Source organism: Natator depressus, chromosome 9 (assembly GCF_965152275.1).
Source record: "Natator depressus isolate rNatDep1 chromosome 9, rNatDep2.hap1, whole genome shotgun sequence".
Lineage (NCBI taxonomy): Eukaryota > Metazoa > Chordata > Testudines > Cheloniidae > Natator > Natator depressus.
Window position 1 is genome coordinate 94,765,884 of NC_134242.1, and position 24,642 is coordinate 94,790,525.

Genomic DNA, 24,642 nt, shown 5'->3' on the forward strand with positions numbered 1-24,642 from the left:
AAACTCCTTCGGAAGGTACAGTGCTCAGTGAACCTTATAACCACAGGCTGAGGTCAGGCAGACACAGCATCGTCTTTAGAGCAGAGTCTGCTAACCCCTTTTTTAAAGATGAGACATCGTTTGATGTCACTGTCCGTAACAATATGATAAAGACAGAGCAAAATGTTCTAGGCTAGGTTGAAAGCTGGCAATTAGGTGGCTAAACTCAGCAAGGGGCAAAAGTAATGGCAACAGAATTATGAATTTGGGGCACATGTGACATTTAAACTAAGGTTGTACATTTCATCCCACTGGAGTCATGATAATATTCGAAGATTCTCAGAACCTCAGTCCATTTGACATCCAGGTACTTGATGTTTAAAACTGTGTCTTTAAAATGTTTTAGGACCGGTTCCGTCCAGGGGTGAGTGAATCTCAAATGGTCCCTTGAATAAGCCTCACAGAAGATGAAAACTTTTCTGGATTTATTAAAATTATTCTCTCTTTGCACCTTCTATTATTCTTCCTCCCACCTACTCATCCTTCTAGTTCACAATTTCCTTTCTTCACACTACAACTATCCTCTCCCTGAACTCCAGGGAGTCTCATACATTTGGTGGTATCTTACTCGTGTTTTATATCTGCCACTGTCTGTCCTGGGAGATGTCTGGCTGCTGACTGCAGAATAGATTACTCCACAGCTTTCTAAATTTATGGGTGATCCTCAATTATCATCTTACCTTGGGTCTTGCAGAAACTCAAAATTACTTTAGAAGAAAAAGATTGAACCAGAAGAGACTGTCAGGCCTATAAGACATGAAGCTTCAGCAATGGCTTAGTGGCCTGTTTGTATCTGGGGAGAATGAAGGAGCCGGTGTGTCCTTGAAGGGCACCATAGTGCTGGCTGAAAAGTTTCCATCAAAACTGTTTTTTGACATTAAATTGGGTTTTCGACTAATTTGTCTGTCAGCTAAACAACAAAAGAATGCCCAGTATTGAAATATTTTGGCAGAAAAAAAATAAAATATTCCAATTTGGAAATGCTGTTGCAGTGTCTTATGGGAGTTGTAGTCATATCCACTCAGTATACTCCACCCCTGAACATAGCCATCATATGAACAACATACCCTCATATCTCAATGTCTGTACTTTGACCCGTTATCCTTTTACCCCCAGTTGGGGATATTGCAGATTATGTATTCCCTATGCCATCCGATTTTAAACCAAACTTTGCACCCCTTGATAATCTGTACGTTATTCCCTGATAACCAGACACTTCTACGCTTAAAGTCTGTGCCGTTCAAATGTTTTTAATCATCATCTTAATAAAATTTTTACACCTGCCTCATGCTTCCATTCTCCTCTATGGACTGGGCTTCCCCTCTCTTGGTGCACCATGGCCAGGGACTCCTCTCTCCAAAAGGGGAGACCAGGTTGCATTACGGCAGATGTAGTCCGTTCAGGGAGCCTGGCCTATAGAGGAGAACAGGAGGTTGAGGCACTAGAACTACGACTCCCAGGAGTCACCACAGCAACATTTCCAAATCAAAATATTTCAGGTTTTGAATTTCCACTAACAATGCATCTTCCATCCAGCGCTACTGTTTAGCATCCACAAAAGAGAATGGGTGCAACATACAAAGCACAAAGGACTGAATGAAAAGCTAGACTAGCAGGCACCAATTTACAGCTTCCAACCCCTCTGATTGGGTTTGCCCTCTAAACAGACAGTTATGTCTGCCATTCACCCAGTGTTTGGGGCAATCATCATCCTGCGGCTCTTCAGGGCTTTGCATGCGCCTCTCCAGCACTCTGCGTGTTCCTCTGTAGTGTTTGTAGATTTAATTAGTGCTTCACTGGCTCGCCCTGTCACTGCGGCAGATCAACATAGACCACAGACCATCAGATGGGCAGGCTGTGTGGTGAGCAGTGCAGCGTGTGGTGGAGAAATTCAGCAGTGGGATGGAAGCAGCTGGAAGGGAAAAGAGCCCTAGGGATTCCTCCACACTCCCAGCATCAGCCCTAAAGGGTAAGATGATGGAGGGAGAAGGAGAAATGCCTTCCCGTGCCCTGCGGGGGAGAAAGACAGGAAAGAGCATCCCACTTTGAGAAATGTGAGAGGCAGGGAGGTGAAACCCTCTCGGTCTCCCCTGCTAGGAGGGGAGGTTAGAAAGACAGGAGACCTGCACTAGAGAGGCCAGAGCATAGAGGAGAGGGTCTGAATGCAACCAGACAGGTGGACCTTTCATTGCGAACATTGCACTGTCCTTATGGTGTGGACCCCCCGGGAAGCCATTCATTGCCAGTGTGACCCTTTGGCGCCTCATGTTTAAGGAGCACTGGTGCAGCCATTGAAGCCCATGACACTGGATTTGTTCCCATACAGTCAGGCAGGCCACAGATCGGGGGCCACACCAGTGGAGACAACGGTACATTTGCCTTGTTTTAGCTAATGCTTTCTTGAAAAAAATGTTCTAGGAAAAGAATCCCAGGAGAGTCAGAAGCTTAAGCAAGACCTAATAATCGCTGCAATGAGTGTTTTCTTGATAATCTCCCTCCTCCTCATTCTGGGCTGCAGTTTCCTTCATTACAAACTGGTGACAAAAGACAACACGTAAGTTTTACAACATTCTGTAACCTCCATTCCACTGCGTGGCGCATGCTTTGTGTCTTGGGAACCTGGGTCCTTCGGGCAGGGTTCGGACGGACCCTGCTCATGGATCTGTTTACAGCACTGGATGTAACTAATTAGGGGGTTCTTTTTCTGGTGCTTTTCGGCATGGTGCTTCCAGGTCTCACGGAGACCCTCACCCTATCACTGAGCTTACTTTTAACATGTTTTATGGCTTCACCACGCTCAAAGGAGTCAATGAGCCAATCTGTGTGTGTGTATTAAATTACAGACAAAGTTAGTAGCACTGCTTATTATTAAGGTTGAATGACACTTCCCATTATAAGACCCTGTTTTCAGTTGTTTATAACTTTGCTAAACTTTACCCATTCAGGCTGAAGTGTGACACGATGGGTGTCTGCCTTGGGCTAGATTTTTCTGAGACCAGTGCAGCCTTTTCTGAGAAGGAGGCTTGTGAAAAATACGTTGTTTGCCCAGCCTAAAAAAAAAGAATCAGATGAGCTTTTCTTTGAATAGCTCTAGTGCCCCCATGCTTTGAAGCAGAGATCTGACGTTTGGCTCTTTGTGTCAGAGACATGCCTTTTGCCGTCCTCGTGAAAAGCTACCCAAATATGGGCAAGTTATAAGGCTGTGAGAAATTGCAGATTGCACATGCTCGTTAGAGAGTCTTGATGTGAGCAGTTACATCTCTGAAGATTCCATCTTTGCTGAGCATGCTCAAGCCTCGTCCTGGGCCATCCCCACACAGCAATTGAACATGTTCCCTCAGGGTTACAGGGGCGAAGACTTTTCTTATGGCTGCTTTGGGCTGGAGTAGGGCTGGGAAGTTGTCTGATTCAAATGCAGCAGAGACAAAAGCTGGAGGAGAGGGAGGGAACGGAGTAGATTGGGACAAGGAGTGTCGGACTGGAGGTAGAGAGAGAGACTGGGACTGGGCTGGGCGAGGAGACTGGGATTGGAAGTGGGAGAGGACTGATTGCCGGTTGGCTGTGGGGGACAACTGATATCAGATGAGGAGCTGGGGGACAGGTAGACTGGGACTGGCTGGACAAGAAGACAGGAATAAGGAGCCATGGGTGGAAGACCCTGGAGCCAGAAGCTGGAGAGGGAGTGGGAAGAGACTGTGATTGGCTAAAGAGCCTGGGGAGGGAGAATAGGACTGGGAGCTAGTGGGGGGCAGGAGAAACGTATCAGATGAGGAGCAGGGAGGGAGACTGGGACTAGCAGTGCAAGGAGATTGGGAACAAGGAGTTGGGGCAGGCAGATGGGGAACTGGGACTGGCTGGCAAGGAGACTGGGACTGGATGTGGGGAATGGGTGAGACTGGAACTTGGACAGTGAGCCTGGAGACGGAGACTGGTAAAAGGGACCGGGCTGAGAAGCCTGAGAAGCGGAGATTGAGACTGGGTAGGCATGGAGAATAGAACTGGGACAAGGAACCAGCGGTGGGAAGGAGACAGGATGGGGACGGGTTGTAGGGGATGGGTCAGAAGAGTCACAAGAGCACTGTCCTTTCCAGAGCTTGGATTGGAACCCGAGATTCTGGAGTCCTGCCATTCCTCTACTGTCAGCAAATAGCTGTGAAACCTGCTGGCAAAGTGTCTCTCTCCTCTCCCACTAGTGCTGGTCCACATAGAGCACAACCTACTACTGCTATCAATTGCTTCCTTAGCTCAAGTGGCAGGTCTGTGCGGTGGACCTACAGGTTCCAACCTTGCCAGCGACCCATGTGGGTGTTAATATGATCCCCCACATTTGAAAATGGATACCCAAGTTTGAAAATGCTGACGTAGCTGTCAATAGCATCACTGGGGAGTCTGCGAGTAATCTGAATGGCCCCCAGATTAGGTGGGCATCCTCTTCCTTGGCAAGTCAGGCAAGGTTTCCCCTAGCCTGGATCAGGTTAGTGATGCAGAAGGCAGCTTGTGCCCAGAGATTTTGGGACCCGTCATCCTCTCTTGGCCACTTTCTGTCTGGGGACAGTGTGGAGGGCCAGAATGACCTCTTTAGGAGCTGTGTCTGAGCCCAGACGGTGTATGCATGGGGAGGGGAAAGGCGTGAGAGCTTAAATTATTGACGGTTTACTCAAAGTTTATAGCTCCACTCCTGCCTGGCTCTGCCCACATTCTCCCAGTTCTTTATGCAGCTTCCCTCATTAGTAAAGATAAACTGTTTTTGCTAGGATGAGATGACTCTTCCTGTTTGATTCCTGTCTGGCATACTCTCTTGGTCTCTCAAGCTCAGTGAAGTGGGGGGGGGGGGAAGGGGGTTCAGCTTGAAATCAAATAGGTCTATTTTTTTTGTAGGACTTTGAAGAAAGAAGTGAAATCTATTGCCATCAAGTCTCACTTGCATCACATTGAAACAAGGATTGTCCTGTCTCCTTCCCAGGCTATGCAATTAGCTGCCTCCCAACAGAGGAGCTCCCAAGGAACCTCTCTCATACAAACATCACCGATTTATAAACAGCCTGGCGATGTGCTACCATTACGACCAGCCTCCAATGAATCTGCTATCAGTTTTGCATACACTGACCCTGGCGCTGTTTTCTCAGCAGCAAGGAGCCATACTCCAGAAAGTTTTCTTTCTACCCTCTCAAAGTCAGGAAGCCTTTTTTCTATGGAACAACACGATCTCTTTTATGGGTCTTCCAGAAGTTCTTCCAGAGGGTCCATGGGCAATCCCGAATACAAATACGAAGATGGAGAAGGAAGCGGTGATTCTGGGAGCACCATTTTTGTCCCATTCACAGCAATGTGACAGACGATCTACCTTTTACCAGATGTTAATGATATTCCATGTGTATCTCTCTGATGCACTATGTCTCTTTTAATGAAAAATTTAAATAGGAAAAAAAAAGTACACAACTGAGTATTTTCTGAGCTATGTGTGAATGGAAGCCCACACAAAGAATTGCCTCCCATCAATATCTTCAATCTTTAAAATACGGAGATCTCCTTTGGAAGTGAACTTACTCCAGTCTTTCGCCAATCATAGTAAGGACTACAGGACCTAATGAATCAAGCTCTTTCCACAGTGAACAGATGGGCTGTACAAACTGACCGTCCAATGTCAGTTTCCAAGAGTACTTCAAATATTAGACTGGGATAAGAGGTTAACAATGAGACTGATCAGTTGTAGCTGTTATTTAAAGGCATGCAAGAAGAATAAAATCACTGAATAAGAGACAAAGTTTTCTTAATGACATGGAAAAAACCTGTGAATGTTCCATTGCTCATCTGTGGACCTCCATCCAAACAAATCCCAAATTAGCAAAGGACCTGCTGTCAAATGGTTTTCAAGAGGCCCTTCCCCAAGAAATGGGACTTGTTTTAAAAATTGCCTTCAGTGTTAGGGATGTAATTAATAGAGAGTGCAAGTGCTAGAAATTAAGGGGCTGATCTTCAGTGCCAAAAGCAACAACTCCCAATGAGTTGGGTGTCTAACTGCTAGCCTTTATGCCTTTGAAAACGTCCCCCTAAATGTCTAGCTATTAGATTGGCCACACAGGGTAGGTGGCTAGATGTTTAACTATTAGCAAATTGTGCCCACCGTTTTTTTGCATTTGTAGTTAATTCTTGCTCTGTTGCAATTATTCAGGACTCCCTATCTGAAATTTGAGCAATGTGGATTAGTTGATCACATATGTGTTGGGCGAGGGAAGGATGAGGAGCAGTTCTCCTCTCCACATTCAGCTTGTGGGAGCTATTGCTTGAAAGCCTGATTATTATACAGATAGTCCCTCTCCCCATCCCAATTCCTGAACCACTTCCTTGTCTCAGCCTACCCTATTATGTCTGGGCCCTATGAAATACGCTGTCCCAGGCCTCAGAAACCCTCTTGTTCCAAGGCTCTCCAAGCTCCCCCTGCTGCTGACCCTGTTGCCCTGAACCAGGTGCCCAAACTTGCTGATTCACACCAGCTGAGGATCTCACCCACAGAGCACATCTCCTCTCCTTTCCTTGTGCAAGTTCTTCTGTAGTGTGGGAGAGGGTGGAAGGGATAGGTGTGCTCTGTGGCACAGTTCGCTCTTCCAGGGCCGGCCTTAGGGGTGAGCCTCCCGGGCAACTGCCCAGAGGTGCCATGGTCAAGGGGGCGTCATGCAGCAGCGCAGAGGTGTGCACTGCTGGTGTAGAATTAGAAACTGCTCCCGGCTGGCTGGGGAGCGCCATGTGGGGGGCGCCCAGATTTCTCCCTGCTCCTCCCTCACAGTGGAGGAACATGAGGGGGGTCAGCGATGACATACAGATACTGCTCCCCCCCACCCCCACATTCCTCTGTGCTCCTCTAGGGGGCTGTGAGGGGGAAGCGAGGAGCAACACCATGCGCTCCATGCATCCAGGTCACTTTCCCCACCTGGGTTGTGCTGTGAGGTGAGCATCAGGAGCTGCTGTTCTCCTGCCCTCCCCTTATGCAGCCCAGGTCGGGAAGTGACCTGAATGCAGGGAGTCCTGATTTCACTTCTCACTCCCCCCTCACAGCCCCCTAGCATTCGAGGGGGGAGCGAGCAGCCGCTCCATGCATCCAGCTCCATGTGGGCGCAGGAAGGGGTGCTGGGGAAATGGGGGGGGGTACCACGCTTTTGTGGGTAAGATGACGATGACCATGTCAACAAATACCAGCTTTCCCCTTCTGTGACGTGGAATGGCTGGGGGAGAGGCTATGAGGTAGCAGCATGGGGTGTGTTCCCTGAAAGCAGGGTACTGCTAAAGGAGCTTTTGCTGCATCTGGAATTCGTGTGCAGTTTGACAAGAGTTTCCTGGAGCAGGGTCCATTCACCTGAATGGAACGTTAGAGCCTAGAGCCAGAACATCTCAGCATTTGCTGGAGGGATCTGGAACATGTTCCCTATACTTTGTGGTTGGCATTTAATGGGTTGTAGGTTGGATTTCAAAGTCAACCACATCTGTTATGGATTAGGAAGAATGGGAAGTGTTTGTACTGGATTTTACCTGCAAACACAAATGGTCTGACCTGATTGTTTAGGCTGCCGTCTGTGAAACAAGGAAAAGCAGGCCCCCTTCTTGAAATCAGTGGGGCTACTTGCAGAGTAAGGTTTTACTCACCGCATATAAGGGAGTGTGGTGGGGCAGCTGCCCCACACAGGCAGGAGAAGGGTTAAGGCAGCCTTGGAGAGACTGCACAGAACCCAGCCAATCAGGAAAGGGCTCATTGGGAGAGCCAATCAAGAGAAGGCTTGCTGGAGCAGCCCATATATAAAGGGCTGCTCAGCAGAGCAAAGGTAGTCTCTCCCTGGAGGGCAAGGGGGAAGGAATGTCTGCTGAGGAGCACTGGAGATACTGCAGTGCTGGGTAGGGTAGCGGAGCAATAGAGGAGCTCTTGGCTGACGATGGCCAGACAGGCCGTGAAGCAAAGGCAGGGAAGGTGCTAGGACTATGGGGGAAGTGGCCCAGGGGAAGTAGGCAGCAGGCATAGGAGGAGGGGCAGTAAGTCGTTGGCAGTTATAGGGTCCCTGAGCTGGGACCCAGAGTAGTGGGTGGGCCTGGGTCACCCCCTCCCCGCTTTACCCAAGCTTGCTAATGAGGAGAGTGGCCTAAATCCAGACTGCAGTTTTCCCCTGAAGCCAGGGGCTAGATGAGAGACTGCAGTTGACCGCTGAGGCAAGTGGAAGGACTGAGGCCTGCCTTTACCCTGAAAAGAGGGAGATGGTGGGCTGGGGCACAGAGCTGGAGGCTGTGTCCCGAAGAGGGTGCCGCAGTCTGAGAGCGATGCAGGTCCAGATGGTGGAGACGGGGAGAGAGTAGAAGTAATGGCAAGCGAGACACCCCTAGAAAAAGGTGCCCTGGTGGCCCAAAAGAGCTAATTCCCAGCACGACCAGCAGGAGGCGCCATAGTGGTGTGTCTGCACTGCTACAGGGAGGAGCTGGGAAACTGGTATGGAGTAAGGAGGGGGCAAGGGAGATGATAGACGCAGTCAGGAGGGAAGCCTGGACAGAGTGCAGCCTGCAGTCTACATATTATGTTCTCTGCAGCCCTTATTGTGATGGTCAAAGCACTGGTTCTTGTATCAAGATTGGCCGGAGAGGTACTCCAGCTCTTTTGTAACCTTTAAGCAGAATTTCTGTTTTGTCTTTCATGTTTTGTTTTCGTAAAAAGAAAAGGAGTACTTGTGGCACCTTAGAGACTAACCAGTTTATTTGAGCATGAGCTTTCGTGAGCTACAGCTCACTTCATCGGATGCATAGCATATCGTGGAAACTGCAGAAGACATTATATACACACAGAGACCATGAAACAAAACTTCCTCCCACCCCACTGTCCTGCTGCTAACAGCTTATCTAAAGTGATCATCAAGTGATCATCAAGGAAGGCCATTTCCAGCACAAATCAATGTTTTCTCACTCTTCCCCCCCCCCCCACACACACACAGACACACATACAAACTCACTCTCCTGCTGGTAATAGCCCATCCCTCTTTGAAACCTCTCTTTATAATGCGCATGATAATCAAGGTGGGTCATTTCCAGCACTAATCCAGGTTTTCTCACCACACCCCCCCCCACACACACACACCCCCTCCAAAAACCACACACACAAACTCACTCTCCTGCTGGCAATAGCTCATCTTACAATGTGCACAGCAATAATCCAAGTTTAACCAGAACGTCTTGGGGGGGGGGGGGGGTTTGTAGGAAAAAAACAAGGGGAGATAGGCTACCTTGCATAATGACTTAGCCACTCCCAGTCTCTATTCAAGCCCAAATTAATAGTATCCAATTTGCAAATGAATTCCAATTCAGCAGTTTCTCGCTGGAGTCTGGATTTGAAGTTTTTTTGCTTTAAGATAGCGACCCTCATGTCTGTGATTGCGTGACCAGAGAGATTGAAGTGTTCTCCGACTGGTTTATGAATGTTATAATTCTTAACATCTGATTTGTGTCCATTTATTCTTTTACGTAGAGACTGTCCAGTTTGACCAATGTACATGGCAGAGGGGCATTGCTGGCACATGATGGCATATATCACATTGGTGGATGTGCAGGTGAACGAGCCTCTGATAGTGTGGCTGATGTTGTTAGGCCCTGTGATGGTGTTCCCTGAATAGATATGTGGGCACAGTTGGCAACGGGCTTTGTTGCAAGGATAGGTTCCTGGGTTAGTGGTTCTGTTGTGTGGTATGTAGTTGTTGGTGAGTATTCGCTTCAGGTTGGGGGGCTGTCTGTAGGCAAGGACTGGCCTTTCTCCCAAGATTTGTGAGAGTGTTGGGTCATCCTTCAGGATAGGTTGTAGATCCTTAATAATGCGTTGGAGGGGTTTTAGTTGGGGGCTGAAGGTGACGGCTAGTGGCCATCAATGGCCTTCCTTGATGATCACTTGATGATCACTTTAGATAAGCTGTTAGCAGCAGGACAGTGGGGTGGGAGGAAGTTTTGTTTCATGGTCTCTGTGTGTATATAATGTCTTCTGCAGTTTCCACGATATGCTATGCATCCGATGAAGTGAGCTGTAGCTCACGAAAGCTCATGCTCAAATAAACTGGTTAGTCTCTAAGGTGCCACAAGTACTCCTTTTCTTTTTTCTTTTTACGAATACAGACTAACACGGCTGTTACTCTGAAACATGTTTTGTTTTGTTTTTGTAAATTACCTAGGTTTTCTCCACCTCACCCTCTTCCTTGCAAAAAGCCTGTGTTGACCTAATGGTGAGAGTCATTGTACACAGTATCTCACAGGTCAGACATTGCTTAAATGTTTCCACTTATGTTATTTGAAGCCATTATTACAGGACTGTATTTCAGTGGGATTTCAACTGGAGCCAGAGTGAGAGCCTCAGGTGTCTAGTGACAACAGAAGCTACTTAGGAAGTCTGACAGCTGCAGTCGCTCTTTGCAAAAGCTACTCCTCCCCTCCCCCCCATCCTCTTACCTAATATGAGGTGGAATTTTGCAATCTGCTGGCAGCTAGCTGGCTATTCCTACAGTGCATGTTAGTTACAGGTTAGTAATCCAAACAATGAGAGATTTGAGATTTATTTAAAAACATCAGGACATTAAAAATCAACATAGCTTTTACATTTCATGCGCTGAAATACAGAAGGCCAGAACCTGAGTGGGAGTAAATTAACATATTTTAATTTGGATGGGGTTATGACTATTTGTACCAGCTGAGGATCTGGCAAGAAATAGTCTGTTGTGGTTTTAAGGTTATATTTCTACACACGCTGAAAAGTTTCCCTTTTTTTGAGTTCTGAGAAAATGTTACCTAGTTTCACACAACTCTAATGAAAGCAGAAAAAAAATCTTCAAAAATCACTGGCTATTAAAAGCCATAACATACCAATCTAATATGTTCCCTCCAGGAGCTAAGATATAGCTGCATTCAAAGGGCAAATATCTCATCATATATATATTCTTCTACTGGCCACATGATGGCAGAACAAGCAAAGAACATTGCAAACCAATGACTGTGCTAGCATTTGTCTCTAGTTCTGATGGTGAAAATGTTCCCTTTTTTATGCTTTGTTACTTACATACTTTGTAGAACAGGCTACTATATAAACCCAGAATTATAGTTCAAAGTCCACAACGCTATCAACATTTAAAAAATGTTGCGGTAGATGAAGACTCTTGAATGGCCTATATAAAATGAATGTATAGGGTCAGTCCAGTACCTAAAATTGTCCACATCCCAGAAACTACCCTGAGCTAATGTTAAAATTATATAATACTTAGGTTGCGAAAAGGGTGTCTGTACATCTGGGTATAGTGCTTGGATTAGCCACAAATACAAAGTTTGTTTTTAAAAGTCATATGGTTCATATAGTACATAATCAGCGATAACCCAAATTTGGGTGAATAAATTTAAGAATACAGTTTAGATACTAGCATCCAAGTATTTGAGTACATCACTCATGAAAAGTACAGAGAGTTTGTTGTGGAAAGCAAAATATATCAGTGAGTGAAGATTGTTCCTCAGTAATTGAGAATTAGCGTAGGTTCTCCATTACAATCCATCAGAGAAGTATTTCAGTTACTTTCCTTACTGCGCTTCTCATTGGCACTCCAGCTCATCCCTCCTGGTATTGCCGATGTCCAGTGAGGTGTTCTATGTAGATGTCCCTCGACCATCTGATGGCGTCCAACACCATGAGTTGCCACATCAGCTGAGCGTAGCGTTGACCGATTCCACAGTCCCGCAACACTTGCTTGTTACACGCTGGTTAGCAGTTTCAGCAAAGGTCAATAACTAAATTCACGTGAAGAACAAACTCTGTCTTGACCTTAGTTGAGGTCGCTCTAGGTCAAAACTGAGGCATGCTGGGTGATATTCTGCCCTGGGATCTCTTCCCACTGTTCCCATTGATGTTAGCGGGAGTTAAAAACGCACATCGGAATGCAGAATTTGAATCCCTGGCATGGTCCTGTGTGGAAGCTTATCTTACTACTGCCTATGCCATATGTGTTACTAAACTGAGGACTTTAGTTTCCAGGGTTAATTATCCAATACTTTTTACCAATAACATTCACTTGCAAAAATAGACATAACCAATAAAGATAGCAAATCTGAGGTCAAATCCTGCAGAGTGTTTCATGCTTAAGAACTCCCTCTGAAATCCCATGGGAGTTCTGCTTGAGAAGGTACTTCTGGATTTAACTCCTAATAATTAGGAATAATGGTTCCAATCTCTGACTGAACATCGTGCCATAGGTTCAGGTCATCTAGCTTTGTCTTTCTGCAAAAGGGGCAGTTTTTCTTGGGATATGCTTTGATGACATTTTACTATCCTGAGCACTCTTGTGAGCTTTTAGTGAGGTAAGAAAGTTAATAAAGGTTTGATTGTAATGACTGTCTATGTAATTGAAATATAATGTTTTCTTTATTTCTTTGGAGAAGGTAATTCCCCTGGGTATGGTTAGGATAAGATAGATGGAGGCTTATTGCATCCTGCTCATTTTAAAAGATATGTCAAATGGCATTAGATTGTTTTTCTGCACTTCAACACATTGAGTCAAGTAGGCCCTTTGTTTGACTCCATGGCTAACATCTACTTTCATTAAGAAACAATTCAGACAGTGGTTTGTGGTTACTCTGTGTGTATTCCTAACTGCTAGGAAAGAGGGCTCTTTCTTAGATTCCTTTAGATAATTTTCTTTAAAATTGTTACTGACGATCAAGGCCATCTTAAAGTAGATAGCTTGGTTTCAGAACCTAAAACTTGTGCTTTAGTCATGTTTCAGAGTAGCAGCCATGTTAGTCTGTATTCACAAAAGAAAAGGAGTACTTGTGTGCATCCGATGAAGTGAGCTGTAGCTCACGAAAGCTTACGCTCAAATAAATTTGTTAGTCTCTAAGGTGCCACAAGTCCTCCTTTTCTTTTTGCTTTAGTCATGATACCAAAAACAATTCCAACCATTCATAAAATAACATAATTTTGCCTGTTAAATTACAGCTAAAAGTACTGTTCATGGAGTATATTATATATCGCCCACCAATTATGAGACAGATTATATTAAAATGAGACCTTTACCAATATACCACCATATTTTATGATAAAGAGAAGTGGATGCTAGATTAACCTAATGTTAAAAATAACAAATGATTTATTAAATGCATAGTTTAAAATAACAGGATATCTTATACCTTCAGTTTTACATGACTGATTCAATTATGCGGTCAGCAGTTATGTATGTATGTCCGTGATGTCATAATACTCATACAGTGATGCTAATACAGTGCGTATGGGCCAGCAAATAGAAACAGTATGAATAGCATGCTTTGGACGAGCAAGTAAGCATGGCTGTTTACACCGGTATTTTTCTGCTGTTCTCTTTTTTAATATGTGGTTGCTCCACAGCTAATAAAAGGGAACCAGCAGCTTCTTCTGAAGGTATGGCGCTCAACCTGACAGCCTGTAATCTCAGGCTGATGTTTTAAATGATTATAAGAATACAGCATTTACAGCAGATATTGACACGTCCATACAAAACACGAATGTTTCACCCTATTTCCGATCCGGTAATGCTCTAAAATACTGAGGAGAGAGCTCCGCAGGAGAGTTGCTGGTGTTTAAAAGTGGCCTGTACACCTTCCCTGCCCTCTTTTCACTGAATCCAGGGACAGAGCTGCCCGGTGAGAACAAGTCACTAGTACCCCTTCCAGGTCTGTTCCTCCTCAACCCAAGCAGTGGGAGCAGGCGTGTGGGTGGGAAGGCAGCAGAAAAGCTACTCCACTAATAGTAATAAGTAGGAATTTGCAGGCAATATTCTATTGGGTGTGCTGTACTCTCCTCTGGGCGATGGTTTGCTGCTGGCTTCTCTAGATTTGCAAGTTTCCCAAGGTCCAGCATGTCCCAGAATTACATAATCACCCTTTCACCACTCAAATCTCAGGGAAGCTCCAGAACCAATGAGAAATTGAGCCAACTCGGCAGATATTCCTTGGCCTTCTGAGACCTGAAGGTGGATTCCTGCAAAGGTAGATGGTTTTTTGGATGCTATTTCCCATGTTTAGCATCCATAATAGTGCATGGAAGTACACAATACACAGTATGAAGTTCTGCTAACACCAACTCACACCTCTTTAGGTGGTTAACTTAAAGGGCTTGCAGACAACAGTAGTGTTACCATTTAAATGGACTGAGAGCGTCATCAAGCTGCCGTTTGGAGGAGTGAGACCTCTAACAGCTGCAGAACCATGTCATTATCTGAGTCCAGAAGAACCACAAAAGAATTGTCACAGTGACCTCCTGCTGTTGCAGTGTTGTGACACTACATAACTAGGGAATGCTGTGTTACCTCACCAGAACTGGCTCATTCCCTCTCCCCCTCACATCCCTTACTTTTGGGACGGATGACGGTTCCCTTCTAAGGGCTGGAATGGAAGGGAAGGATATTCTTACTCTAGGAAGCTTACTTATATTCTTATTATATATAAGGATATTCTTACTCTCACGAAAGCTCATGCTCAAATAAATTGGTTAGTCTCTAAGGTGCCACAAGTACTCCTTTTCTTTTTACTCTAGGAGGATTCGGATTCTATATACCAGTGGGGGAAAGAGAATTTAGGAAACTGATTCCAGCATTTTCCACACTCCTGAGTCAGTTTGCTCAGCACTCTCTCCTCTTTCTTCATGTGGTATGTTGGGGGTGCACTCCTTTGGTTGGCGCTCAGCTTTCACTGCTTAGGATTCAGGAGAGTGACTAATGTGGCAATTAGCTACTCCTAAAGTCCTGAATGGCTTTCTGCAGCTCAAGAACAATGAGTTCCGGAGCAGTTGGCTTAGTTATTACAGTAGAATGCATTGTACATTGGCCTTCATCCCAGTTCAGCAAGAGAGCTGCTTACCAGGGTACCAATAAAGGGGATTCTATCATACATTTTTTGTGTTTTCACAATCCAGCCCTGCCACTCCAATGATTCAACCCCATTTTTAACCTGCGACATGATGCATTTTTAAAGAAAAACTCTGGTAGCGATTTAACACTCTATTTTTTTAGAAGGCTTCTCAGAAGATCAAGCAGAAGGGGATACTGGATTCATGAAGCGAGACCTAATCATTGCTGCCATGAGTGCTCTGTTGGTGCTTGTCTCGATAATCCTGACGTGTTGCTGTTTTCTTCAGCATAAGCTTGTGACCAAGGAAGAAAAGTAAATGTTAAAATTCACTTACCTCACCAGCCTACGAGTAACAGATCAATCCTAAATATGGGTACTATTCTACTTAAGCATTCAGGGGCTGATTCAGAGCCCACTGAAGTGAATGGAAAGATTCCAGCTGATTTCAGTTGTCTTTGGATCAGATCCCCAGCAACTAACTTGCATGGTGGTATGAACATGGAGTTTATCAATCGGCCAACAAAATGCTGAGAACAGAACATTACAACAATGTGTGGCCCTGAAGTTTAGTGCTTTGTGATTACTTCAGGGGGGAATTGTCTAAATCTAAATTGAAGAGGCCCCCACCTGGGATCGAGAGCATCTTCACTACATTCGTTAACAATTGCGTTTAAAAATAATTGTCTTGATCTGCTGTCCATCTTTGTGTTGTTGCTATTGTATTTCCATTCTGGAAGATAAGTAACAGTGTAATCCCAAACAGAGTGCTTTACAAATGTATGAAGGATTCCAATTGGTGCCACCTTTATTTTAAATATATAACAGAACAGAGATATTCTAGTAAGGAGAGAGATTTCTGCCCATATAAAGGCAATAGATCTGACTAAAGGCTGCCAGGCTAAAAATGCTGCTTTTTCATGCAAGGTTTTCGCTTGGTTCATCTACTCAGAGATTAACAGGTTGTAGTTTCTTATTGAAACGCCAAACCATAAATCCTGGCCATGCCTGTGCAGATGTACAAGGCAGAAAAAAGGACGCAAAATAGGGAGATCCAGTGCACTGTGCAGAATGTGGTAGCCAGAGGGATTTCTACTATGGTACACCTAGCTCACTGGATGAGACTATATCTAAAAGGAATGAGGGTGGGACAAAATCCAGAAAATATCTATGTTGCCATCCAGAGTATGCATGGCCTAGCAATGCTTGCAGTGAGAATGCAGCACATGCAAGAAGGTGCACCCCAGAGTGCAAGATGCACGCAACCTGACCTAGCATGCTGCTAATATCCTGCCCTGGTCTGCCTCACTCACTGGATCTGTAAGGCACCTTACCTGCCCATGCATTGCTGTTTTAGGCTGCATGAGAATGCCCAGATGAGGTCCCTCCTGGTAAAGATCTCTGTATGTAACATGGGAATTCTTAAGATTTCCTCTATTTTCATGTCATTTTATCATAGTGCAAGATTCAGATTTATTCCTTTTTGCTGTAGATATATCTTATTGGGTAAAAGTTCTGGACAATTCCTGTTTAAGTGTAGCAAAGCTGACTGTTTTGATTACTGACACCCAGGGCAAACGGAAGTGAAGGGGAAAGCGGCTTGTGAACAACTTAGCCCTTATGTCAAAGAATGACAAAACAGCCTCTCCCCAGCAAGCCACAAAAACTCCCTGCTGTTGTAATCTCCAGTCTCGCATACTAGTTCCTTCTGGGCCTAATGTTAGACAGAGAGACAAAGATGAGTCCTGTCAAATTCCAAAGCTTTACGGGAAAGGAGACCCCTTTTTGGAAAGTGAATGCATCTCCTTCAGTCAATCTTTGCTTCCATTTCACTCTTGCAGTAAGGAATGAAGGAAATAATACCTCAATCTGCCTCTCCAATGGACAAGACAAGACTGAGAGACACAATAAACCAAGACAAACGACCACTCTAGAGCCTGCGGGACTGTGAAAATGGCCAGGCAAACCTGACCTGTCACCTTGCTGACAACCACTTTATGCAGCAGACATAGATGCTTGTGTGAATTGTAGCTGTGACTGAAGGATGCTCCCTTAGCATATTTTTCAAATTTCTGAAGTAATATGAAAACCATATAGAAGTTCTGAAGACTTTAATTTTAAACATCAAAATTCATTCCTCATGGTGCTTTAGGGCTGATTGTACGGCAGTGGCAATATGAGATTTTAAAATTTTTTTTTAAAGTGCCTGATTGCTAGAAGTAATAAAACCTAAGCAGATGGTTTGAGTGAAAGTGAGATTGTACATGGGCGTCAGGGGACATATAAATCTAAGCTGGTGACCCGGGTCAACAGAGGCTGGATGAGAGGGAGAGTTAAACCCTGATTCTGCAAAGCACTTCATCATGTACTTACCTTTAAACGCACATATTTAAGTGTCACTGAAGTCAGTGTACGTGCTGAAGTGCTTTGGCTCATGGGCCAGAATCATGTAAAAGCAGCGTTATTAGACGAGATTCTGGCCTGTGTATTATTCTATATGAGGAAAGATCTGAGTAAATTTAATACTCGAAGCATATGATTATATACCATCTCTGACCAAAATACAAACCTACCTACTCTAGTGATGGGAGGTTCAGGAGCAATGTTTGGAGATGAGGGAGGACACCGTATTATTCATGCTGTCTAATCCATATATAGCTCACGGGAATGGAGCCTGAGCTCCCAGATTGTCTGTATTGATGAGGTTTTCCCTACAACAATCCCAGTACCACCTTCACACTTACCCTAGTCCCTGATATGCCCAATCCCACATTCTGATTTCTGGTGAGCCCATTCTCATGGAACTTTCTCCCATTGCAATTTTCCCTCACAGACCTGCTGACAGGGGGGGCCCGGGTGATTTAAAAGGGCCTGGGGCCCCCCAGCTTAAGCAAGCTTCCTGTCTGTGCTCGCTCTGTGCCACTCGCGGAAGCGGCCGGCACATCCCTGCGGCCCCTGGGGAGGGGGTGTCTGCGCGCTGCCCCTGTCCTGAGCACCAACTCCGACTCTGCAGCTTCCATTGGCCAGGAACTACGGCCAATGGCAGCTGCGGGGGCGCTGCCTGTGGGCAGCGGCGCGCTGAGACCCCCTGGACCTCCTGCCTAGGAGCTGCTGCCAGAAGGGTGAGCCGGTCACTTTCGGGAGCCACCTGACGTAAGCGCTGACCTCCTGACCCCCTTCTGCACCCCAAACCCCTGCCCCAGCCTAGAGCCTGCACCCAAACTCCTTCCCAGAGCCTGCATCCCGTACCCCCTCCCACACCCAGACTCCCTCGCAGGGCCCGCACCCCTCCCTCACACAAGCTCCCTCTCAGATCCTGCACCCAGCACCTTTGGGTTTTTGCAGTTAGACAGTTGGCAACCCTATTGGGCTGCCATGTGGAAGCTGTGGCCGTGCCGGAAAAGCGTGCCCAGCAGCGTGGCCGGCAGCTCCCTGGGCACCAGCCAGCATAGGCGCACCGCTGCCCAAATGTCAGGCAGACCATGTCTGCGCGGGCGCAGTTTGTTTGTGCATGGGGGCCCACTGATTGTTCTGCCCTAGGTCCCGGAATTGCTGACAGCGGGCCTGTTCCCTCACAATAAACCTGAGGGATTTTTTTCTGTGCCTTTTTTAGGTTGCTTGTCCTTTAGGTGTTCCCTGATTTGTAGGGGATTAATATTACTGTTTATATAATAAGGTTATAGGTTAGCCAATTGATCGGATCAGAAGATAAGGTTCTTGTTCCAGAATCAGGCTACATAGAGTCTTGCAAGGACCCCCGGGATGCATGACTCACACAAAATACAGCCTTAGAGACTTTTATTGACATAAATGGAATAGTAATCAAATGGAAAAGTAATCAATCAGAATGAAAAAGTAAATGATATTGTTCTAGAAACAACAGTGAGAAAAGATACAATGAAAAATTATTAATCCACCCTCTCAAATCACCCTGCCATTATGGCAAAATTAAAAAAGATAAAGTCCTTTAAACAAAATTGTTTAAAAATGCTATACACTTAAAAATATTAAGTTCTAGACTTAAAGAGTTTCTTGGAATACAAGCCAAAACTTGAGTGAAACTAAATATCCTGGAGCTTTCTGAGGCTTTTGCTTTGCATTTGTTGTAACAACTGTCAAAAATACCTATTTTTATGGGTTTTACTTGTGATTATAGGCAGCATGTGTAGCAACACCTATAGTTAAGGTTGCCCGACACTTTCTGTTAGAAGACCCTGTTTTCAGCTGCTTCTAACTTTGCCAAACTTAAACTATTCAGACTTAAATTTTCCTCACTGGGTGTCTGCCTAAGGCTGAATTTTTTGGGGGAAGTTCAAGCTAAAATGGTTGAGCCATTTCTGAGAACGAGCTCAGAGAAAAATAGATTGTTCTGCCCCTTAAAAAAAACCAACAACTTGCAATTGTTTTGATGCGAAGCTTGAGCATCTCCATACTTTGGAACCATGGACATGACATTTTGCAGGGGCAGTCAGCCTGGTGTCAGGAATGTGCCCTTTGCCATCTCCATGAAAATTCATCCACATTTGGCCAGGTTATATGCCTCTGAAAAATCTTATTTTGCACCTGCTCACTAGAGTCTTCTCCGTGTTTGGCAGCTAAAATCTCTAAAGTTTCTGTCTGCACTGAGCATGCTCCAGCCCCGCCCAGCTCATTTGGAATGACCAGACTATGTGTGTGATATCCCGGGGCTCAACATGACCTTGCCTGCAATTGCTCCTCCTGACTTCAAGGGCCATTGTGGTACGAAGTGCTGGAACTGAGAGCAGGGAGACTCTCTCTTGGGCTCCCGATATTGGCATTCTTGTTGTCAAGGCAACGAGTAGGAAAAGGAGGTGGGGCCCTGACTCAAGTACAAAGCGGGGAGAAGAGGTGGGGAGATTAGGAGTTGGGATAGGCAGGGGCAGTGGAAGGGGAGGATAAGAAATGGAGAACAGAAATGGGTGGGAACTGGGGATCGGGCGGCAGCAGTGAGGTGATAGATTAATAAGGGAAAGGATGAGGTGGGAGTCAAGGCAGGGATGGAGTAGATGGCAGAGACACAGGCTGGGGATGGGAGAGATGGGTAAAAGCTGGAGGAGGTGGGACAGCAGCTGGGAGGGGACAGGCAATAGGAGCAGAATGACAGAAACAAGGACAGAAGGGGTTATAAACACACTCCTTTCCAGAATGTGGAACTGAACCCAGGATTATTGACTCTGAACATTCCTTTGCAATCTAGCAACCAGCTGGGTTCAGTGTGGTGGCTGACCTACATGAAAGATAACAGCCTTCTACTGCTACCAGTTAGACTGTTAGGTCATATAGTAGAGGAATGTGCTGTGGCTCTAAAGATCCCAACTCCGCTGATCACCCAGGTGGGGAGTTGCTATAGTTCCACATGATGGAAATTATGTTTGTTTGTTTTTTAAAAGACAGGATATTACACCCCAAAAACTATCTTAAAAAAAGTTACAGTTGCAAACTCAAGCACTCAGAATTTAGGAAATGCTGGAACTATGTTTGCCTGGGCAACCTTGCTTTGGCTTCCTTGTATATCCATTATGATACAGTCTTTAATTACATGAGCCCATACCATTTTCCCACTGGGCCCTACACTCTGCATTTGTTCATAATATTATTATAGTTTATATTTTTACCAATAAGGGCATGACAAATAACTAGAGGGCTTGATCCTGCCATCCTTTACTCACATAACAATACTATCATTATATAGCACTTTTCAGCAGTAGATCTCAAAGGAGGCCCCTATCGTTATCTCCCTTTGATTGAGGCACAGAGAGGAAAAGTGACCTGCTCAAATTCACCCAGCAGGCCAGAGCCAGCAGTTAGAAACCAAGCTACCCTGACTGTGCTCTAACCACTAGGCCATACTGATAGCACAGTAAAGCCTCAGCATTACAAACACCTCAGGAATGGAGGTAAGGTGACCAGATGTCCCGATTTTATAGGGACAGTCCTGATTTTGGGGTCTTTTTCTGATATAGGCTCCTATTACCCCCCACCCCCGTCCCGATTTTTCACATTTGCTGTCTGGTCACCTTAAATGGAGGCTGGTTGTAAACTCTGGAGAAAACATTCTGGTGGTTCTTTCAAAAGTTTACAAATGAACACTGAATTAATACAGCGTTGAAACTTTACTATGAAGAAGAAAAATGCTGCTTTCCCTTTTTTTAACAAGTTTACATTTAACACAGCACTGTGCTGTATTTGTTGTGTGCGTGCTGCTGCCCACTTGTGTACTTCTGGTTCCAAATGAGGTGTGTGATTGACCAGGCAGTTTGTAAATCTGACTCTGAGGTTCTACTGTACTTAAGTATATGAAGAACACAGAACAGTTTACTTCTGGTAGTATTTTGCTATTTCCTGTAATCTTTCCACTTTTTTGGATATTGATGTGCCTCTTAATATCCAATAGTCGATACAAGGTTTTGGCACGTCAGTCCAACAGTGCTCAATAAATGAATAATTTGTATCCAGGAGCGTAGGCCCTTCAGGGTCATCCCTTGTGCGAGTAAAGCCAGCCGGTGGTGGCCCTAGACCTGCAAAGCAGTCCAGGAACCACGTGTCCATGCCGACCGGAGTGAGGTTGCCAACATAGACGGTTACAATACGGGAAAAAAGGATGAAGTTGGTTTATTTGTATTTATTTTTTAAAAAATCTAAAACTCAGGCGATCTGGCGGCTGCCCTTGCCCTGCGGCAGCTGCTGTTTGTTCTCCCACGGCATGAGCTCTCCTGGCGAGCACGTTTAGAAACCATATTTCAACCCCGCCCCAGGGCTTATCTGGAGCCGTGGCGGCGAGCTGGGGGCGGCGCAGCCGCTGCTCTCGGGCTGGTGGGGAGTACTACACATCCCAGGCTGCTCGAGGGAAGGTCCCGCCCCCCCGAGAACCAACCAGACAAAAGCTATAGGGGGAGACGCGCTTACTTAGTAAGAGAAAGTGGAAGTAAGCGGGGAGGGGTGGCTGGGCGCAGGGGCGAAGCGAGGTGGGGGCTCGGAGGCGCGTTCAGCGCAGGAAGCGGCTTGCGCGCCCTGAGCCTTGGAGAGGTTGGGGGCGCTGCGCCCTAGCGCACGGGCCCCTCCCCAGCTCAGGCAGCGGGGCCCCGGGGTGGCGTCCAGTGCCGCCGCAGCCGCTGGCTGGAGGGAGGGAGAAGCCGCTCAGTCCCCGGGGCCGTCTCCGCGCCCTGGAGCCGAGCCGGTGGGCGGGGAGGGAGCCCAAGCGCGGCGCCCGGCGCAGCCTGGCGATGGTGCCCGCCTCCCGGCGGCGGCGCCCGAGGGGAGCCTAGCGGCGGCGCCCCGGCAGGCGAAGGAGAGCCCCCGGCGCGGGGCGGCAATGCGCCTGGGAGCTGGGCGCCGGTGACCGTGGAGGGGCGCGGGGAGGTGGGAAGCTCGTGGCCGGCCCTGGCGCTGCTCCGCCCGCCGCAGTGGTTTCCTGCCGGGGCTTGTACTATCCGGCTGCCTGACTCCCTGAGCCGCCTCCGCCTCGCAATGTTGCGCTGGAGCATTAATCGCTTTGTAAGTACCCCCCTCCTCCCCATGTTCTCTGGCTGGTGCTCGCTGTTCAGAGGCGCAGCGGGGCAGGGACCGCTTCTGGGGCGCATGCCCCCCCCCCCAAACCCCCGGGCCCGCTGCAGTGGCGGGAAGGCACCTGGCAACATCGCAGCTCACGGGCTGATCAGGCAACCCCCCTTCGCCAGTCCCCGCAGTGAAATGAAATGAAGGCACTGGGCATTGCCCCAGATTAGGGGCTGATCGCATGTCTCCTTCTCCAGCCCCCCAAATGCGGTCCCGCCAAGGGACAGTGCATGTCCTCAGCCCAGGAGCTGATAGCCCCTCCAGATGCACCAAACTGAAGGCACGGTGCAGGATGGAAAAAACAACAAAAACCAGGTTGCTTTCCCTTCCCCCTAAATGCTGATTGTAGCCTACCAGGCTCGATGGGATTGGCAGGTGAATAATTCCTCCTGATCCTGCAGAAATAATGACCAAAATCTGGCTTTTGATTGTCTGTGCCATGTCTGTCTTTTGTTCCCTCTGTCAGAAGCAAATGGTCACCGACACTGAATACAAAGGCTTAATAAAGGGACTTTTCTGCATCTCTTTGAGGCTATGCCTGCAGGTATCATGGGGCTAATGGCAGTAGGAACCAAGGCAACTGCCTAATGTGTGCATATGCTGTACATCCACTTTACAGGGCAGGCAAAAGGAGCTGAAGCTGTCCGGAATGGGAAACCTGTTTTAAGCAACCTCCCCTCAAACCAGCAAAAATCGGTTTCCTGGTAGTGGAGGAATTTAAAGATCAGAGAAAATTATACCAGGAACCTTGGAGATAATTTACATGGTCATGTAAAACAGGGACTTGCCTTTTGGAGGTGGCCCTTAGCCGATGTTCTACTGTGTGTGTCTCTGGTGGTGATCTAGGAATGTGGACGAGGATGCTGCAGGGGGGCATAGCTTTTCCTCCAGGCACACCACTGCCTGGTGTCAGGAGCAAAGTTTCAGAAGCTTGCAACAGAACCTTGAGCATACCCGTGCTTGCGCACAAGAGGAACAGGGGTTACATTTACAGGAAATGTAAAAACAGAGTGCTGAACTCAAAAGTGAGTAAGTTTGGAGCCAGTTTGCTAGAATACAGAGTAACACTAGAGCAAATTAGCCTTTGCAAGCTGTTAGACCAGGTGGTTCTTTTTTTTTTTTTTTTTTTTTTGCAACAGCTGTTCCTTTCTGCTGAGTACAAATCCGTTATTACTTACACTCTGAAGTTGTGGGCAATTGGATTGTAATTCTTCCAGGGATGAGAAAAGGACCTGAACTGGACACTATTTAAATCTTTATGGAAGAAAATTTCTGAGTAGCTAACCGTTTACAATACCTGATGTAAAGATCTGTTCAGGGTCTAGGGTGTTGTGTTTTTTTGTTTTTTACAGTTTACTTGTTACGGAAACGTTTAGAAGCTATATTTAGATGAAATCTTTCCTTGAATATTGTGAGTATTTGCTTATCTTTGACAGAATTTCTATTGTTTTCTTGTTTTGGAACCCTGTAAAAGCCATTTACATCTGGCTAGAAGTTCTGCGTCACTATTTCATGTTTTTCAGCATTAGATTGTCCTAGAATAACAAATAATACCAAATGAACTTTGTTATAGAGGCAGTATGGTTTAAAGACTTGTACAGGAAAAAATATTAGAAATGTGTAGTTACAAAATGAAACATTTGAAAGCAAAGAAATACTAAGTTAATGTTACAGTGGGATTGGCGGAGGTGCGGGGGAGATGGGGTGTTCACATGTCTGCGTGGAAATGTGTGGCAAAGGTTCTTTGGCAAATCTGAATTCTGACTCAGTATGCCCACCTCCTGTTGGAATTTATGATTTCCTTGTTTACATTGGTATCTGATAGGGTAACATGACGTGCTCAATGTTATGTTGTGTGGCTTGCGTGTACTTTCAGAAGCAAGGTGAGCATGTATCATAATCTCTTATTTTTTGAAGTGTATTGGGGTGACAATGTAGGGTATTACAACCCCTGCATATATGAGAGGTCTGATGTAGATTGTGCTGCCTTGTTTATATCAAAGGAGTTGATGGGGGAGAGGGCTGTTTCTGGACTGAGTATTGAGGATGACAGATGACGTGTTCGTGCGGGGGGGTTCACTGTCATTGTACCAGCAGCTGTTTCTTGCTCAGCAGCCTGTGTGCAGCGGGTGGGAGATATGCATTTTCAACACGGGGTTGAGA

General features: G+C 46.2%; 1 protein-coding gene across 10 annotated transcripts in view; it reads left to right on the forward strand.

Moving 5' to 3' along the window:
* The first annotated feature begins 22,210 nt into the window (after nt 1-22,210).
* Nucleotides 22,211-24,642, forward strand: part of ATP11C (ATPase phospholipid transporting 11C (ATP11C blood group)) — a 119,418-nt gene continuing 116,986 nt past the window's right edge. For 4 of the 10 annotated variants that reach the window (XM_074962676.1, XM_074962681.1, XM_074962675.1 and 1 more), the window contains exon 1: nt 23,168-23,504. In XM_074962676.1, the coding sequence (XP_074818777.1) occupies nt 23,328-23,504 (177 nt within the window). In that variant the 5' untranslated portion in view covers nt 23,168-23,327. Of the gene's footprint in view, nt 22,420-23,166; nt 23,505-24,295; nt 24,363-24,642 lie in introns of those variants that run through there. The other 6 variants (XR_012640803.1, XM_074962682.1, XM_074962679.1 and 3 more) reach the window with 5 other exon arrangements.